At 49.9% G+C, this 19,921-nt stretch overlaps 3 protein-coding genes across 4 annotated transcripts in view; 1 reads left to right on the top strand and 2 right to left on the bottom strand.

Moving 5' to 3' along the window:
- Positions 1 to 2,047, top strand: part of bfsp2 (beaded filament structural protein 2, phakinin) — an 8,620-nt gene extending 6,573 nt beyond the window's left edge. Inside the window, exon 7 of the mRNA XM_046051216.1 lies at positions 581 to 2,047. Within this exon, the coding sequence (XP_045907172.1) occupies positions 581 to 674 (94 nt within the window). The 3' untranslated portion in view covers positions 675 to 2,047. The remainder of the gene's footprint in view (positions 1 to 580) is intronic.
- A 944-nt stretch (positions 2,048 to 2,991) lies between these two features.
- klhl18 (kelch-like family member 18) lies at positions 2,992 to 18,304 on the bottom strand. 2 transcript variants are annotated; one of them, XM_046051203.1, is made up of 10 exons: positions 16,805 to 18,304; positions 10,010 to 10,140; positions 9,793 to 9,933; positions 9,432 to 9,630; positions 8,233 to 8,393; positions 6,493 to 6,629; positions 5,652 to 5,874; positions 5,456 to 5,560; positions 5,035 to 5,146; positions 2,992 to 4,907 (listed from the first exon to the last, which is right to left on the bottom strand). In XM_046051203.1, exons 2-10 carry the CDS (start codon positions 10,072 to 10,074, stop codon positions 4,521 to 4,523), a joined length of 1,530 nt encoding a protein of 509 aa, XP_045907159.1. In that variant the 5' UTR covers positions 10,075 to 10,140; positions 16,805 to 18,304; the 3' UTR covers positions 2,992 to 4,520. The 2 variants fall into 2 exon arrangements, with proteins under 2 accessions (XP_045907159.1, XP_045907158.1); XM_046051202.1 differs by lacking the exon at positions 16,805 to 18,304 and adding an exon at positions 16,091 to 16,285.
- A 180-nt stretch (positions 18,305 to 18,484) lies between these two features.
- Positions 18,485 to 19,921, bottom strand: part of puf60a (poly-U binding splicing factor a) — a 9,604-nt gene continuing 8,167 nt past the window's right edge. The window contains exon 10 of the mRNA XM_046052094.1: positions 18,485 to 19,207. Within this exon, the coding sequence (XP_045908050.1) occupies positions 18,908 to 19,207 (300 nt within the window). The 3' untranslated portion in view covers positions 18,485 to 18,907. The remainder of the gene's footprint in view (positions 19,208 to 19,921) is intronic.

The following is a 19,921-nucleotide window of genomic DNA, read 5'->3' on the forward strand; positions in this document are numbered from 1 at the left end:
CCCCTGACATCATCAGGACCACAGTGACCCCCTGACATCATCAGGACCACAGTGACCCCCTGACATGACCACAGCGACCCCCTGACATCATCAGGACCGCAGTGACCCCCTGACATCATCAGGACCACAGCGACCCCCTGACATCATCAGGACCACAGTGACCCCCTGACATCATCAGGACCACAGCGACCCCCTGACATCATCAGGACCGCAGTGACCCCCTGACATCATCAGGACCACAGTGACCCCCTGACATCATCAGGACCACAGTGACCCCCTGACATCATCAGGACCGCAGTGACCCCCTGACATCATCAGGACCACAGCGACCCCCTGACATCATCAGGACCACAGTGACCCCCTGACATGACCACAGTGACCCCCTGACATCATCAGGACCACAGTGACCCCCTGACATCATCTGGACCAGACTTGCTGTTTAAGTTCCCGGTGAACTCTCAAACAGCAAGTTAGGAACATTAGGAGATAAAGGCAGATATGGTCGGTCAGCTGATCTCTGAATGTTCTCTTTCATGTCACATGAAAATATCATAACACACTTTTATAATTACCTGTCTAGGTGTTCAGGTCTGCATTCAGAGCCTGAGGGAGCTGCCAGTGCTTCTGTTCCTCCAGACTCCAGGACCGACACTCCAGGACCTCCAGGACAGTGACCCCAGTGGAGGATCTGAGGAGCAGACTCAAGTCCAGCAGAGACTTTGTGGATGTTTGTGTTTATTCAGACAAACGTGGACTCTGTGAGGTTGAACTGGTCTCTGCTGGAGGATTTTCTAGCTGGTGACGTGTGCAGGTGTGAATGATGCTGAGAACCTGCAGCAGGAAGTCCAGAGTGAACAGTGATCAACAGGAGGCAGCGAATCAGAGTGAAGATCTGAAGTCATGTGATCTGAAAGGGTTTCTGCTCTATCAGTGAGTCCTCAGGTAAACCTGATCCCAGAACACCTAGACCCGGCCTGAACTGGTGCTCAGGTCCAGACTGTAGAGGGTTCTGGGGTTCTGGATTGCTTCGTTTGGACTTGAGTTGAGTGCTTCTGTAAGAATTAAAACGCTTCGGGTCTCAGTTTAGTTTCCTGAATCTCTAAAGTCCAAGGTGGTGAGTGTCAAGTTAGTGTTACCGTCACAACAGACACGACCGTGAGAGCGACGCAACAAACGTGTCATGATGTGCGTCATCATCCCGGGTCCAAGCGTCTCCTCTCCACAACAACACGCCTGAACCCTGGACCTGTCTTCTGTCTGCGTGACACGTGTGAAAGTACACTGAACACATTTCCCACAATGCAACTGGATTTATCAATAATATACAGTATTATTCTGCGTTCACGTCACACATGATGTGGCGTAGAGATACAAGGTGCTCGTGTTGCCTTCACGTCAGCAGCCTCACACCGTGAGTTGACGCCATGACGGGAGGCGGCCATGTTTGATTGGTCAGATCCTTCAGAGCGTTTACGACTCTTAGGACAGAAAACATGGTAACATACGATATGAAATGTTGGCGCCTTCGTGCCTTTTCAGCGGTCCACTTCAGGGGATGGAGTTACCTGCGAGACATCAACACCACCTGGGAGTTATTATGTGGTCACATGACCACTTGATGACTGAGGTGACAGGGGTCCCTGAATGCACCGTTAAACTAGTGTTCAATACTTTTGACCTCTTCATGAAATAAATAAAAACAACGCACCTAACAAACAGCATGAGGACACGCTGACTCTGGTGTTTCAGAGGATGTCAGGGGGACGGCGTTAAACTGGCTGTGAGGTACGTTTCCTCTCGTGTGGTGGGCGTGTCACAGGTGTTACCCAATCAGCAGCGACGTGTATGTAAACACCGCAGAGCGCCTGCGTAGCACGTTTAAAGAAGACCTCTGTCGGGGCTGAACGGGTGTGTGTTACCCGTTTCACTCTGAAGTGATGACATCACAGCAGGTGATCGATGAAACACTTTTTCTGATATTTTGCAGCTGAACTTTGAGGATGATGATTGTTTCTGTTTGAGATAATAAAGGAGTTTACAGGTGAAACGGCTCCGTGTCTCTGTCACTGCTGCAGAACACCCTGTTTTTTACACACAGTTTGGTTCAAGACAGTACATTTACTCAGGTACTGTATTTAAGTACAAACTTGGGGTACTTGAACTTTACTTAAGTTTTTTTTTTTTTCATGCCGACTTCTCTACATTTATGTGACAGCTTCAGTTACTTTTTTACACATGAAGAGTTTATAAAATCTGATGTTTAGTTATAAATTAAACTCCAATAGTTTGTACAGCTGACAGGATCATTAGACTGATGGTTTAAAACATTTTTCATGTAAAAACATCTGATGGTTTTTTGGTTCCTTTTAAATATTTTTATTGATCAGTGAATAATGTTGAGCTTTGGGTTCTGGGTCACTGTGTTTCTCACTACTTTCAGAATCAGTGGAGAAAAGAATCAGCTTATTGATCGAGAATTATGAGTTATAGTTCAAATGAGCTTCAGCTCAACGACAGCAGCATTGATGATGAGGAAGAATAATAATCTAATATATAATAGTACAACAGTCACATGAAGTACTTTAACATTTAATACTTTCAGCACATTTTCCTAAATATACTCACATACTTTTACTTTAGTAACAACTTCAATACAGGACTTGTAACACAGTATTTTTACATTGTGGTATTAGTACTTTTACTATAGTAAAGGCTCTGATTACTGAATTAATACTGAAACCTGTTTATAACAACATGTTTAATTCTGTTGGTCATGTCTGACAAACACAACCACACTAATAGTACTTTTTACTTCAGTATTTTTAAAAGCAGGTACTTTTGACTCAAGTAGAAATTTAAATTGAAGACTTTTAGTGGAGTGTTATTTAGAAAGGGTATCTGTACTTTTACCCAAGTACAGGACCTGTGTACCACACACATCAGGCAGGAAGTATGAATGACGATGATGAAGAATAAAGAGCAGACGTCCGGTCAGGAAACAGCACCTCTTTAATGATCCACAAACCTCAAAGTCAGTCATAAATTAATCGATACAAATAAAGTCCTGGCTGGTGGAGCTTGGTGAGGTGAGTCAATAAACTATTAACAGCTGCGCTCAGATTTACTTTGGACCCTGGTCTTCACCCGCCAGACGGACCTCCATATCCCAAAATCAGGTCACGTGACAACAACTGAACTGTCTCCATGGCAACTGAGGAAGATCAATCTGCTGAGGAAGACCACAGCTGAAAGCTCTGGAAGTCTCCGTAACGCTAACAATGACGCACCCGGTTTCCACAACAGTCATTATTCATTATGGTTCAATACGTTTTAATAGATTCACAGAAGGTTGTTTATTGATAAACATCATGATTATGATCAGAATTATTGAGGTGAATCTCTCCAGCAGCTGATTGGCTGTCTGACGCCTCATCAATCATTATTAGGCCATTAGGAAACGATCACAAGTGTATTAAACGCTGTGGGAACATCTCCTGTTCAGGTTCTCACAGCAGGAACCCCTCAGCTGTCCTCTAGCGCCCCCCGCAGGATAGACATGGGTACTACTGTTCAGATATAAGGCCCGACAGGTTAGGGGGGCATTCAGCAGGACTCAGACAGAAGACAAAGGGGGGCGCCGGAGAGCTGAAGAAGGAACAGATACTACAGGAGGTGGATTTCTGTCAAAACTCGTTCTCACAGTCAGAACCGGACACAAGTTCAATGACTTCAGGACCTCTGAGGGTCCAAAACAAACTCAGAAACCAGAGAGAGACGTTGCAGAACCTCCTGAGAAGCTGACTGTACATCCATGCTAACTGCTAACGGGATCTGCCGCTAACGGGATCTGCCGCTAACGGGAGCTGCCGCTAACGGGAGCTGCCGCTAACGGGAGCTGCTAACAGCTAATTCAGCTGCTGTTAATGGGACAGTCTGACTGTGAACTCTTCCAGGCTTTACTACGACCTCTGAGGAGCTTTAATTTTTCTGTCCTCTTACTGGCTCCTAAACAGCCCATGTGTTGGTGTTAGCATGTTAGCATCTATCAGATTAGCAACAACATTTTTACTTTTTACCATTTTTACACACAAGTCAGAGCTGCTTCGGGTTTTTAATTTGCCGCGGTCTTATAAATACGTCAGCAGCTCTACTTCCTGTCGGTCCATCACCCAGCCGATCAATACCACAGCTGTGACCTCGGCCGCAGGAAACGCATCAGAGCGGCCGTCCTGGTTCAAGTCAGCAGCTTTGTTTGTTTCGGAGAGGAAGTCACTTCCTGTTGGTCGTTTCAATCAAGTATAAAATCAATCACATTAATCAGTCCACACGCTCGCTAATAGCACAACGCTAGCAGCTAGCTCTACAGTTTTTACCCATAATCCCGCAGACCTGGCGTCAGTGTGCAGGTCTGAGCCCAGCCGTCGAACAGCGATAAAGCTCAGTGAACGCCAGCGGAGGGCGCCGCCTCGCCGCCTGCAGCCGTCAGTAACACGTCAGTCCTCAGCCTCTGATCAGATGGTTTAGGCGGGCTGCAGCGGGACGCAGCCGACGCCGACCCCCCCCTCGTGGCAGACCATGGGGGCCATGAAGGTCCAGCGGTTGGTGTCGGGGTTGTACTTCTCCACAGAGCTGAGGTTGGACTGTCCGTCGTAGCCGCCCACAGCGTACAGACGCCCCGACGTGGAGACCAGCGACACTCGGCTGCGCCGCGTGTTCATGGCCACCAGGAGGCTCCACTGACCCGACACTGAGCTGAACACCTCCGCCCCGCTCAGGAAGCCCGAGCCGTCGTAACCCCCCGCAACGTACATGTGACTGCCGAGCGCCGCCGCCCCGTGACGGCACCGCTTGTTCATCATGGCTGCCGCCGGGTGCCATCGGTTAGTGTGGTGGTTGTAGTACTCCACCTGCAGGACGGGAGGGGAAGAACAACACAAAACACATCAAGAACTTCATTCAGGACTACACATATGTAAGTACGCTGTGTTAACAGGCAGGACAGTTATCTGACTCAGCTGGGGCTGATCAGCTGACCGTGTTGAAGATCTGTAAACCGTCATGGCCGCCAGAGACAAAGATGCGTCCGTCAAACACGGTCACCCCGGCAGCACTGCGGCTCGCACTCATCTCCGTCACCACCGTCCACCTGCAGCAGATTATCATCAGTATCAGAATTATTGGAACGCAGACCTGCAGCTGAGCAAAATATGAAGACAGTCGCAGGTAAACGTGTGTGAAATCTGGAATCAGCCGGTCGTTGGTCATAAAATCTGATCTGATCTTCATCTAAGTCTCAAACACAGTCTGCTGAAACTAAAACCACACGAACAAAACGTTTACAGAGCAGGGTGGAAAAAGGGAGGGAACCCCCAGGCTAATGACTTCTGACAGTCAGGAGTCAGCCAACCTGGTATACAGTACTGCATGAAGTTAACTGCTGTCGGGTGAGACTCACCTGTCGGTCTCTGGAGAGTAACACTCCACTGAGTTCAGAGATGATTTTCCGTCGTAGCCGCCGCACACATAGATGTGCCCGTCAATCACAACCGTTCCCATGGCGCTGAGGACAACAACATGTTTTAGGATCAGTGTGCTGAGTGATATTGGTCAGTGTATTGATCAGTACTGCTCAGGACTGATCAGGTATTGACCTGCGCTGGCTGTTCATGCTCGACACGCGTGTCCAGCTGTCCGTCTCCGGGTTGTAAACCTCCACCGTGCTGAGCCTCGACTGGCCGTCGTATCCACCAATGGCGTACAGCAGACCGTTAACGACGGCCACGCCCACTCTGCTGCGAGCCGTCCTCATCGGCTGACAGCGCTCCCAGAAGTTCCCAATTGGATCGAACACTTCGACCACGTTTAAGGAGTCACCTGAAAAAAACCCACAAAGACAATCAGCTGATCTGTGACAACCCCTGACGTCCCCAACTAATCAGCAGCCTGCTCAGCAGCTGCAGTTCCTCCACCGTCCACCAGGCGCTGCTGTGACCAAACTGTGTTGAACTGAATGACAAACCTTCACAGCTGTGATCACCACTGAGGGACCAACTTCCTGTAGACGTTCTGCTGCAGCACTGCGGCCCCTGTTGTTTCTGCTCTATGTCATTTAACTGACCCCCAGGAGCCCACACCATGCACACATATTAAACATTAAAGCATTTCAACAAGAGTAAACTTTCTAACATGTACTTGCTTGGCGCTGCACTCCTGGTCCAGGCTGATCAATAATCACAACAGGTGAACAACAATGATCACATTAACCAGCTTTCCTTAGAGGAAACGGCCATCACAAGCTACCAGCAGCATGTCTGTACAGCTAACCCTGTCATTAGTGTTCAGGTGAGCGGCTCCTGTATCACAGCGTGGCAGAACAATAACCTGATTTAGACACGCCTTGATTGATGGGACTCTCAGCCAATCACAGTCAGCTCTTACCTGTCAGCTCTACAGACAGACAGGTGTGTTCGGACAGACAGGTGGGCAGGGTACCTGAGCTGTTGAGTCCTCCCACAGCGTAGATGAGTCCTGTGATGGACGTGCAGCACCTCTGTCTGGTCTTGAAGGCCGGCAGGTGAGGACGACGCTCTGGCATCAGGTGGAAGTCTTTGGCTTCATCCACCAGATCTCTGACAGGAAGCGATAGAGTCAGAGTCAAATAAAGAGACAGAGATAGAGTAAGAGACAGAGACAGAGACAGAGTCAAATTCAGAGATAGAGACAGACAGAGTCAGACACAGACACGGAGACAGAGACAGACAGTGTCAGACACAGAGTCAGAGTTAGAGATAGAGACAGAGTCAGACACAGAGTCAGAGATAGAGATAGTCATAGACAGACCCAGAGTCAGATACAGAGTAAGAGTCAGAGAAAGAGTCAGAGACACAGTGTCATAGACAGACCCAGAGTCAGATATAGAGTAAGAGTCAAATACAGAGATAGAGACAGAGATAGAGATAGAGTTAGAGTCAGAGATAGAGTAAGAGTAAGAGTCAGAGACAGAGTAAGAGTCAGAGAGAGAGTAAGAGACAGAGAGAGTCAAATACAGAGATAGAGACAGAGATAGGGTCAGAGAGAGAGATAGAGTGAGAGACAGAGATAGAGTCAAATACAGAGATAGAGTCAGAGTCAAATAAAGAGAGAGTCAGAGACAGAGTCAAATACAAAGACAGAGACAGAGATGAGTCAGAGACAGAGTCAGAGATAAGAGTCAGAGACAGAGATAGGGTCAAATACAGAGATAGAGACAGAGATAAAGTCAGAGACAGAGATAGAGTAAGAGTCAAATACAGAGATAGAGTCAGAGATAGAGACAGAGTCAGAGAGAGTCAGAGACAGAGTCAAATACAGAGACAGAGATAGAGTCAGAGATAGAGACAGAGTCAGAGACAGAGTAAGAGACAGAGAGAGTCAAAAACAGAGAGAGAGTCAAATACAGAGATAGAGACAGAGAAAAAGTCAGAGTCAGAGACAGAGTCAAATAAAGAGAGAGTCAGAGAGAGTCAAATACAGAGACAGAGATGAGTCAGAGACAGAGTCAGAGACAGAGATAGGGTCAAATACAGAGATAGAGACAGAGATAAAGACAGAGATAGAGTAAGAGTCAAATACAGAGATAGAGTCAGAGATAGAGAAAGAGTCAGGGAGAGTCAGAGACAGAGTCAAATACAGAGACAGAGATAGAGTCAGAGATAGAGACAGAGTCAGAGTCAAATACAGAGATAGAGTCAGAGATAGAGTAAGAGTCAAATACAGAGATAGAGTCAGAGATAGAGTAAGAGAGAGTAAGAGTCAGAGATAGAGACAGACAGTGTCAGAGACAGAGATATAGTGATAAATAGACCCAGAGTCAGAGTCAGATATAGAGTAAGAGTCAGACACAGAGTCAGAGATAGAGACAGACACAGAATCATAGACAGACACAGTGTCAGACACAGAGTCAGAGATAGAGTCAGAGACAGACACAGCGTCAGACACAGAGACATAGACAGACACAGAATCATAGACAGACACAGAATCATAGACAGACAGTGTCAGACACAGAGTCAGAGATAGAGACAGTGTCAGATACAGAGTCAGAGATAGAGATAGAGTCATAGACAGACCCAGAGTCAGAGACAGAGTCAGATATAGAGTAAGAGTCAGAGAAAGAGTCAGAGACAGAGTCAGAGAGAGAGTATAATGTCTCAGCCCTATTGTACAAAGAGACAAATGTGGGCTTTTTTGTCTCACCTGCATCTATGGCAGCAGCGTACGAGGTCGTCCTGCTGGACTCTGTCTGAGAGGAACTGAGGTCGACACAGAGGAAGTCTGATCTTTGACAGCAGCTCCGGCAGCAGAGACTCCCTCCGGTCCCGGTCATGATGAACCCAGGCCAGCACCGCCTCATACACCTTCACAAGTAAAACAAATTCAACACACCTCATACACCTGCACAAATAAAACACATTCGACACACCTCACACAGGTACAACACATTCGACACACCTCACACACCTGCACAGGTACAACACATTCGACGTATCTCACACACCTGCACAGGTACAACACACCTCACACAGGTACAACACCTCACACAGGTACAACACATTCGACACACCTCACACACCTGCACAACACATTCGACACACCTCACACACCTGCACAACACATTCGACACACCTCACACACCTGCACAACACATTCGACACACCTCACACAGGTACAACACATTCGACGTACCTCACACACCTCACACAGGTACAACACACCTCACACAGGTACAACACATTCGACACACCTCACACAGGTACAACACATTCGACGAACCTCAGACAGGTACAACACATTCGACGAACCTCACACAGGTACAACACATTCGACGAACCTCACACAGGTACAACACATTCGACACACCTCACACACCTGCACAACACATTCGACACACCTCACACACCTGCACAACACATTCGACGAACCTCACACAGGTACAACACATTCGACACACCTCACACAGGTACAACACATTCGACACACCTCACACAGGTACAACACATTCGACACACCTCACACAGGTACAACACATTCGACACACCTCACACAGGTACAACACATTCGACACACCTCAGACAGGTACAACACATTCGACACACCTCAGACAGGTACAACACATTCGACACACCTCAGACAGGTACAACACATTCGACACACCTCAGACAGGTACAACACATTCGACACACCTCAGACAGGTACAACACATTCGACACACCTCACACACCTGCACAACACATTCGACACACCTCACACAGGTACAACACATTCGACACACCTCACACAGGTACAACACATTCGACGTATCTCACACACATGCACAGGTACAACATATTCAACACACCTCACACACCTGCACAGGTACAACACATTCGACTAACCTCACATGTGTGGCGTCTCACCTGTTCCTCTGCCTTGATGTTGAGTTCGTCACAGCCCACCAGCTCCAGCACCTCCTCCGTCCTCAGACCCAGGAACTCCTCGGACACAGAGACCTCCACAAAGTGCTGGTGAAGGAAGCTGCTGGCTGAGTCGTACAGAGTTGTACACATCATGGTCTCTGCAAACTGTCGCACCCCCAGACAGTTCTTCGGATGTAACCTGGACACCGAAGACCAGAGGACACAGAGACTTAGAGACAGACTCAGACACAGAGACAGACTTGGACTCAGAGAAAGACTAAGAGAGAGACTCAGACTCAGAGACAGAGACAGACTCAAAGACTCAAAGACAGACTCAGATTTAGAGACAGACTCTCCTGACCTCTCCTGCAGGAAGGAGCAGCAGGCATCTTTAACGTTCTGCAGCTGCAGGAAGCTCGAGCCAATCAGAAGAGCCTGAACGTTCTGCTGGTCGATGGCAACATGGCCGCTGTAGGCGAAGTTGATCAGGGCCTCCAGAGCGCTGTGGGAGACAGGGACTGGGTCAGACTGTTCACACCGGGAGGAAAGTACCTGTACCTGTACTGGTCTCTGGTTACCTGGGGTCCATGCCGTGCATCAGGATCTCGTCCTGTTTACACTCCACCATGTCGTTGGTGAACATGGCGTGAAAGTACGGGATGGAGGCCGCCAGAACGATCCGGTGAGCGCTGAACTTATGATCCCCAACCTGCAGAGGACAAGAAGATATCAGTATACAGGGTTCTCACCACCTGCAGTGTCCTCACCACCTGCAGTGTTTTCACCACCTGCAGTGTTTTCACCACCTGCACAGTGTCCTCACCAGCTGCAGTGTTTTCACCAGCTGCAGTGTTTTCACCACCTGCAGTGTTTTCACCACCTGTACAGTGTTTTCACCACCTGCAGTGTTTTCACCACCTGCACAGTGTCCTCACCAGCTGCAGTGTTTTCACCACCTGCACAGTGTCCTCACCAGCTGCAGTGTTTTCACCACCTGCACAGTGTCCTCACCAGCTGCAGTGTTTTCACCACCTGCACAGTGTCCTCACCAGCTGCAGTGTTTTCACCACCTGCAGTGTTCTCACCACCTGTACAGTGTTCTCACCACCTGCACAGTGTCCTCACCAGCTGCAGTGTTCTCACCACCTGTAGTGTTCTCACCACCTGTACAGTGTTCTCACCACCTGTACAGTGTTCTCACCACCTGCACAGTGTCCTCACCAGCTGCAGTGTCCTCACCACCTGCAGTGTTTTCACCACCTGCACAGTGTCCTCACCACCTGCAGTGTTCTCACCACCTGTACAGTGTTCTCACCACCTGTACAGTGTTCTCACCACCTGCAGTGTCCTCACCACCTGCAGTGTTTTCACCACCTGCACAGTGTTCTCACCACCTGTACAGTGTTCTCACCACCTGCACAGTGTTCTCACCACCTGCAGTGTCCTCACCAGCTGCAGTGTTCTCACCACCTGTACAGTGTTTTCACCACCTGCAGTGTTTTCACCACCTGCAGTGTTTTCACCACCTGCACAGTGTCCTCACCAGCTGCAGTGTTTTCACCACCTGCAGTGTTTTCACCACCTGCACAGTGTCCTCACCAGCTGCAGTGTTTTCACCACCTGCAGTGTTTTCACCACCTGCAGTGTTTTCACCACCTGCACAGTGTCCTCACCAGCTGCAGTGTCCTCACCACCTGCAGTGTTTTCACCACCTGCACAGTGTCCTCACCACCTGCACAGTGTCCTCACCACCTGTACAGTGTCCTCACCACCTGCACAGTGTTCTCACCACCTGCAGTGTCCTCACCAGCTGCAGTGTCCTCACCACCTGTACAGTGTCCTCACCACCTGCACAGTGTTCTCACCACCTGCAGTGTCCTCACCAGCTGCAGTGTCCTCACCACCTGTACAGTGTCCTCACCACCTGCACAGTCACCTGCACAGTGTCCTCACCACCTGCAGTGTCCTCACCACCTGCAGTGTTTTCACCACCTGCACAGTGTCCTCACCACCTGCAGTGTCCTCACCACCTGCACAGTCACCTGCACAGTGTCCTCACAGTCACCTGCACAGTGTCCTCACCACCTGCACAGTGTCCTCACCACCTGCAGTGTTTTCACCACCTGCAGTGTCCTCACCACCTACAGTGTTCTCACCACCTGTACAGTGTTCTCACCACCTGCACAGTGTTCTCACCACCTGCACAGTGTTCTCACCACCTGCAGTGTCCTCACCAGCTGCAGTGTTTTCACCACCTGCAGTGTCCTCACCACCTGCACAGTGTTTTCACCACCTGCAGTGTTTTCACCACCTGCACAGTGTCCTTACCACCTGCAGTGTCCTCACCAGCTGCAGTGTCCTCACCACCTGTACAGTGTCCTCACCACCTGTACAGTGTCCTCACCACCTGTACAGTGTCCTCACCACCTGCACAGTCACCTGCACAGCGTCCTCACCACCTGCAGTGTCCTCACCACCTGCAGTGTTTTCACCACCTGCACAGTGTCCTCACCACCTGCAGTGTCCTCACCACCTGCACAGTCACCTGCACAGTGTCCTCACCACCTGCAGTGTCCTCACCAGCTGCAGTGTTTTCACCACCTGTACAGTGTCCTCACCACCTGCACAGTGTCCTCACCAGCTGCAGTGTTTTCACCAGCTGCAGTGTTCTCACCACCTGCACAGTGTCCTCACCACCTGCAGTGTCCCCACCACCTGCACAGTGTCCTCACCACCTGCAGTGTCCTCACCACCTGCAGTGTCCCCACCACCTGCACAGTCACCTGCACAGTGTTCTCACCACCTGCACAGTCACCTGCACAGTGTTCTCACCACCTGCACAGTCACCTGCACAGTGTTCTCACCACCTATACAGTGTCCTCACCACCTGCAGTGTCCTCACCACCTGTACTGTCACCTGCACAGTGTTCTCACCACCTGCACAGTGTCCTCACCACCTGCAGTGTCCTCACCACCTGCACAGTGTTCTCACCACCTGCACAGTGTCCTCACCACCTGCAGTGTCCTCACCACCTGCACAGTCACCTGCACAGTGTCCTCACCACCTGCACAGTCACCTGCACAGTGTTCTCACCACCTGCACAGTCACCTGCACAGTGTTCTCACCACCTGCACAGTCACCTGCACAGTGTTCTCACCACCTATACAGTGTCCTCACCACCTGCAGTGTCCTCACCACCTGTACTGTCACCTGCACAGTGTTCTCACCACCTGCACAGTGTCCTCACCACCTGCAGTGTCCTCACCACCTGCACAGTGTTCTCACCACCTGCACAGTGTCCTCACCACCTGCAGTGTCCTCACCACCTGCACAGTCACCTGCACAGTGTCCTCACCACCTGCACAGTCACCTGCACAGTGTTCTCACCACCTGCACAGTCACCTGCACAGTGTTCTCACCACCTGCACAGTCACCTGCACAGTGTTCTCACCACCTATACAGTGTCCTCACCACCTGCAGTGTCCTCACCACCTGTACTGTCACCTGCACAGTGTTCTCACCACCTGCACAGTGTCCTCACCACCTGCAGTGTCCTCACCACCTGCACAGTGTTCTCACCACCTGCACAGTGTCCTCACCACCTGCAGTGTCCTCACCACCTGCACAGTCACCTGCACAGTGTCCTCACCACCTGCACAGTCACCTGCACAGTGTTCTCACCACCTGCACAGTCACCTGCACAGTGTTCTCACCACCTGCACAGTCACCTGCACAGTGTTCTCACCACCTATACAGTGTTCTCACCACCTGCACAGTCACCTGCACAGTGTTCTCACCACCTATACAGTGTTCTCACCACCTGTACAGTGTTCTCACCACCTGTACAGTGTTCTCACCACCTGCACAGTGTCCTCACCACCGGCAGTGTCCTCACCACCGGCAGTGTCCTCACCACCTGTACAGTGTTCTCACCTGCAGTGTCCTCACCACCTGTACAGTGTTCTCACCACCTGCAGTGTTCTCACCACCTGTACAGTGTTCTCACCACCTGCAGTGTCCTCACCACCTGCAGTGTCCTCACCACCTGCAGTGTCCTCACCACCTGTACAGTGTTCTCACCTGTACAGTGTTTTCACCACCTGTACAGTGTTCTCACCTGTACAGTGTTCTCACCTGCAGTGTCCTCACCACCTGTACAGTGTTCTTACCTGCATTGTCCTCACCACCTGTACAGTGTTCTTACCTGCATTGTCCTCACCACCTGTACAGTGTTTTCACCACCTGTACAGTGTTCTTACCTGCAGTGTCCTCACCACCTGTACAGTGTTTTCACCACCTGTACAGTGTTCTTACCTGCATTGTCCTCACCACCTGTACAGTGTTTTCACCACCTGTACAGTGTTCTCACCTGTACAGTGTTTTCACCACCTGTACAGTGTTCTCACCACCTGCACAGTGTTCTCACCTGTACAGTGTTCTCACCTGCAGTGTCCTCACCACCTGTACAGTGTTCTTACCTGCATTGTCCTCACCACCTGTACAGTGTTTTCACCACCTGTACAGTGTTCTTACCTGCAGTGTTCTCACCACCTGTACAGTGTTTTCACCACCTGTACAGTGTTCTTACCTGCAGTGTCCTCACCACCTGTACAGTGTTCTCACCTGTACAGTGTTCTCACCACCTGTACAGTGTTCTCACCACCTGTACAGTGTTCTCACCTGTACAGTGTCCTCACCACCTGTACAGTGTTCTTACCTGCATTGTCCTCACCACCTGTACAGTGTTCTTACCTGCACTGTCCTCACCACCTGTAGTGTTTTCACCACCTGCACAGTCCTCACCACCTGCACAGTGTCCTCACCACCTGCACAGTGTCCTCACCACCTGTACAGTGTCCTCACCACCTTTACAGTGTTCTCACCTGCAGTGTCCTCACCACCTGCACAGTGTTCTCACCTGTACAGTGTCCTCACCACCTGTACAGTGTTCTCACCACCTGCAGTGTCCTCACCACCTGCACAGTGTCCTCACCACCTGCAGTGTCCTCACCACCTGCACAGTGTCCTCACCACCTGCACAGTGTCCTCACCACCTGCACAGTGTCCTCACCACCTGCACAGTGTTCTCACCTGTACAGTGTCCTCACCACCTGCACAGTGTCCTCACCACCTGCACAGTGTCCTCACCACCTGCACAGTGTCCTCACCACCTGTACAGTGTTCTCACCACCTGCAGTGTCCTCACCACCTGTACAGTGTTCTTACCTGCATTGTCCTCACCACCTGTACAGTGTTCTCACCACCTGTACAGTGTTCTCACCACCTGTACAGTGTTCTCACCACCTGCAGTGTTCTCACCACCGGTACAGTCTTCTCACCACCTGCACAGTGTTCTCACCACCTGCACAGTGTTCTCACCACCGGTACAGTGTTCTCACCACCTGTACAGTGTTCTCACCACCTGTACAGTGTTTTCACCACCTGTACAGTGTTCTCACCTGTACAGTGTTCTCACCACCTGCAGTGTCCTCACCACCTGTACAGTGTTCTTACCTGCATTGTCCTCACCACCTGTACAGTGTTCTCACCACCTGCAGTGTTCTCACCACCGGTACAGTCTTCTCACCACCTGCACAGTGTTCTCACCACCTGCACAGTGTTCTCACCACCTGTACAGTGTTCTCACCACCTGTACAGTGTTCTCACCACCTGTACAGTGTTTTCACCACCTGTACAGTGTTCTCACCTGTACAGTGTTCTCACCTGTACAGTGTTCTCACCACCTGCACAGTGTTCTCACCACCTGCACAGTGTTCTCACCACCTGCACAGTGTTCTCACCACCTGCACAGTGTTCTCACCACCTGCACAGTGTTCTCACCACCTGTACAGTGTTCTCACCTGCACAGTGTTCTCACCACCTGTACAGTGTTCTCACCACCTGTACAGTGTTTTCACCACCTGTACAGTGTTTTCACCACCTGTACAGTGTTCTCACCTGTACAGTGTTCTCACCACCTGCACAGTGTTCTCACCACCTGTACAGTGTTCTCACCACCTGCACAGTGTTCTCACCTGCACAGTGTTCTCACCACCTGTACAGTGTTCTCACCTGTACAGTGTTCTCACCACCTGTACAGTGTTCTCACCTGTACAGTGTTCTCACCACCTGTACAGTGTTCTCACCACCTGTACAGTGTTCTCACCTGTACAGTGTTCTCACCACCTGTACAGTGTTCTCACCACCTGTACAGTGTTCTCACCACCTGTACAGTGTTCTCACCACCACGTGTTCTTGTGGGGATGTGAGGATGTAGTGTTTTATAAAAGTTACCTGCTGAAGCTTAAAGACACGGCAGCGTTTATCCACTAGACTTCCACACAGGTAACTCTGACATGTTAACGCACACACACACACACACACAGTGACACCTCTCTGATCACCATGACAACCTGACAGCCAACCAGCGTCCAGCGCGACAGCAGGTCTCAGGTGTTTCCGGTGTGCGGCAGGTCAAAGGTTAGCCGCGTGTGCTTTAATGAACTTGTTGATGCTGACGGCGTGTGACGTCAGCAACCTGTCTGAACCGGCCGTTAGCCTGTTAGCCCTGTTGTTATCCCGGCTAACCTCAGCTAGCTTCCTGCTGCCGTTAGCCGCCTAGCACGCGAGCTCCAGCCCCGAGCCCCGTCACGGTTACCTTGAGCGTGACATCACAGAGCTTCCCCTGACGTCGGATCTCCTCCATGACGACATAGCCTCGTGCCGGCAGGTCGTGCACCGTGAAGTGAACTAAATCCTCGAGCTCTTCACAGAGAACGTCTCCCATCGTCAGCAGGAGCGGCGGAGCGGCGCGAACTGACCCTCCGAGCCGCCGTACAGGGACAGGCTAACGTCAAATTCACCGGCGCAAGCAAGCGCACATCCGGCTACAGCCTTCACAATAAAAGCCACGGTGCAACACTTCCGCTGAGACTGTCAATATTTAAACTACACATTTTATAGTATTTTTGTGTGTTGTTGTGTATTATTATTGTTAGTGTGTATGTTGTTGTGCACTTTTTAAAGAATATATTGTAAATGTGTATAATTAAGGCGGGAGAAGCCAGAGCTCAAGCATTTCTCTTGATTAACATGACAACAATAAAACATTCATAATGTTTGACCCTGAAACTACAATAACTCACTTTTTATCTGTAATTGTACAAAAATGCAGAAGCCCACCTGTGCGTTTCTCAGTCACCTGAACTCTGCAGCTCTTACATTTTGTTTGTTAAAGATGAAATTAATCACAGTCATGACAAAACACAGATTTTTAACCTTTATCTATATATATATCTCTATATATCTATATCTATACACACACACACACACACACACACACACACACTACAGGATCTATCTATCTACATACCCGTCTATCAGTGTGAGTTCAGAGCCGAAGGTTTCACTTCACTTCTGAATGTCCCGTTCCGTTGAGGTCTTGGTGAAACTGGTAATAATCCCTGTAACTTCCTGTGTGAGCGGTTTTGTTCATGATGTGGCTTTATGTTTCATTAAGCGTCTTTAGAATACATACAGATTGAAAAGCAGAAGGACCTGTCCAGGGTGGACCCTGCCTTGCGCACGATGTCAGCTGGGATTGGCTCCAGCCCCCCCGCGACCCTGAACGCAGGATAAGCGGTTGACGATGGATGGATGGATGAAAATCAGAAGAGTTTTCGGCCCTGAGCGCCGTCTGCAGGTGGTGCCCTCAGGCTCCATCACCCTGCAGCTACAGGTGGTGCAGAGCCTGAAGCCTGCTTTCTTCCAGTCATCTGGATTATTCCAGGTGTTTTCTTTGTGATGTGTAAACGTTGAATTAACATGGACATCATCATTTTTGAACCTCGTGGTAATAAATAATATTAACTACATTTAACCAAATCATTCTTAAGTAGAAAACGTAAACTGGTTTTGAAAATGCATCTTCAGGTGAATAAGGAATCGGTCAGAGGTACGAAGCGAGCATCCGGGCTTTGGGGATGAGAGGGAGGATGTGGTGTGCAGGATGACTTTCACGTGTTTCCAGAAACAGAAATGACCTCCAGCATCTCACACTTCTCGTCCGAGGCTCCCCTCCATGTAGCGAGCTCCATAAAGAAAAAACGTGTTCTTGACAAAACAGGAAGGTCGACTTTCTTTTTACAGAACCTCGTACTGAGCGGAACATAAGAGAACGTAGGATTAAAAGAAGACTCCCAAAGAGAAAGTAAAAACCCAAAGGATGTTAGCTTCTTGGAACAAACTCTGTCTTCAGATTATAAACCTAAAGCCATCCTGTGTTTTTATGACTTCACGTTCTTCATGTTCTGCCTGCTGGATGTTGGAGAACAGAGTCTCTGGGAGAGCTGGACTTTTAAATGTGACGGATCTAATGAGAAGTTAGCACAGACTGAAACTGGTTTTCACCTTCGACCCTCGAGCTGAGAACAGCTGATTAATTACAGCTTATCAGAAAAACCTTACGAACTCTCTCGTTTCAAAAGAGAACGTCTAAGATGTCAGTTTAAACGGGGAACCTCTCCGGAAGTACATCTGAGTTACCGCATGCATAACCGGAGGCGCCCCGTCCTCCATCGTACCCGTCCTGTCACCTGGCGAGCTGCACCTTCTTCAGCCGGCGAGCTCCACCTTCTTCAGCCGGCGAGCTGCACCTTCTTCAGCCGGCGAGCTCCACCTTCTTCAGCCGGCGAGCTGCACCTTCTTCAGCCGGCGAGCTGCACCTTCTTCAGCCGGCGAGCTGCACCTTCTTCAGCCGGCGAGCTGCACCTTCTTCAGCCGGCGAGCTGCACCTTCGTCAGCCGGCGAGCTGCACCTTCTTCAGCCGGCGAGCTGCACAAGTCTTGCTGGAAGTGGATCCTGAGTCTCTGCAGATCTTTGAGTTCCGGTAGCTTCCACAAGCCACCCGGATGGCGTCTGATGGTGACCTGCGCGATGACCTGCTGGCGTGAACACAATCAACCAGTGACTTTTATTGCGATTTTAAAAATGTCAGCCAATCACAGGGCAGCTCAAGCTGAAGACAACCAGAAGAAAAAAAACACACTGCCTGTAAAAAAACAAAGAAAGAGTTTTATTCACACATTTCTGCGTCTGACACCTGAACACACCTTCATCCAGGTGTTTATTTCTCTGTGGATCCACGCTACAATGACAGGTGATGGTGTGGTGCGTTCAGGAACATCAGTCAGAGGACGTACACCGGATGTTTCTGCTGGGAACATCTGCACTGCAGTCACGTTCATGTTTCACTCCTGCTGAGCGTTTCACAGGACTCAGATGTCCCAGGGTCCCTGAAGCCTTCGCCCCAGCGGCGTCCAGCCTGTTATAAACGGCGCTGATCTGGGAAACGGTCAGCAGGAGCGACGTGTTGTTAAAACGTGACAAACAGCGGTCGGGTCCTTTGAACGCAGCACAGAAAAGTTTCTCTGGAGACAAACAGCGATAAAAAAATAGAAAGAGGAGCGTGTGTGTTCTACGCCGTCAGGTCGCTGCTGTCGAAGCGCTCCTGGTCGTACACCTCTGCGACCACCTTGCGTCCTCCAAACCAGCGGTGGTTGAGCGCCTGGATGGCCCGGTTCATCTCGGCCGCCTCCGAAAACTCCACAAAGATCTTAACGATGACGTCGGCGTCGTCCTCCTCGCCCTGACGCTCCTGGTAGATGACCACGCGCTTCACCCGGCCGAACTTCCCGCACTCCTCGGTGACCTCGCCCTCCAGGTCGTCATCGATGTCGTCAGGACCGACCATGTTCCTCAGGACCATCACGGTGGACTGAGGGTGGAGTCAGAGACAGCGGGTCAGTTATTCTGCTTCATGATCTAAAACAGATTCTTTACATTCCAGCCTGCTGCAGGAGGCCGGTTCACTTCACTTACTTTCAGATATTTAATTCAGTTAATCATGTTTGCCTTCAGATTTCAAGGACCGCCTTTTTTCACCTACGTAATATTGCGAAAATCAGGAACATCCTGTCTAAAAATGATGCAGAAAAACTAGTCCATGCATTTGTTACTTCTAGGCTGGATTACTGCAATTCCTTATTATCAGGCTGCTCGAAAAAGTCCATTAAGACTCTTCAGCTGATCCAGAATGCTGCAGCACGTGTTCTGACAGGAACCAGGAAAAGAGATCACATTTCTCCTGTTTTAGCTTCTTTGCATTGGCTTCCAGTAAAATCCAGAATAGAATGTAAAATCATTCTTCTTACCTACAAAGCTCTTAATGGTCAGGCACCATCTTATCTTAAAGAGCTCATAGTACCTTACTACCCCACCAGAGCACTGCGCTCCCAGAATGCAGGGTTACTTGTGGTTCCTAGAGTCTCCAAAAGTAGACTAGGAGCCAGAGCGTTCAGCTATCAAGCTCCTCTCCTGTGGAACCAGGTTCCAGTTTGGGTTCAGGAGGCAGACACCATCTCCACATTTAAGAGTAGGCTTAAGACCTTCCTCTTTGATAAAGCTTATAGTTAGGGCTGGCTCAGGTGAG

This window comes from Micropterus dolomieu, linkage group LG06, assembly GCF_021292245.1.
Source record: "Micropterus dolomieu isolate WLL.071019.BEF.003 ecotype Adirondacks linkage group LG06, ASM2129224v1, whole genome shotgun sequence".
Classification (NCBI taxonomy): domain Eukaryota; kingdom Metazoa; phylum Chordata; class Actinopteri; order Centrarchiformes; family Centrarchidae; genus Micropterus; species Micropterus dolomieu.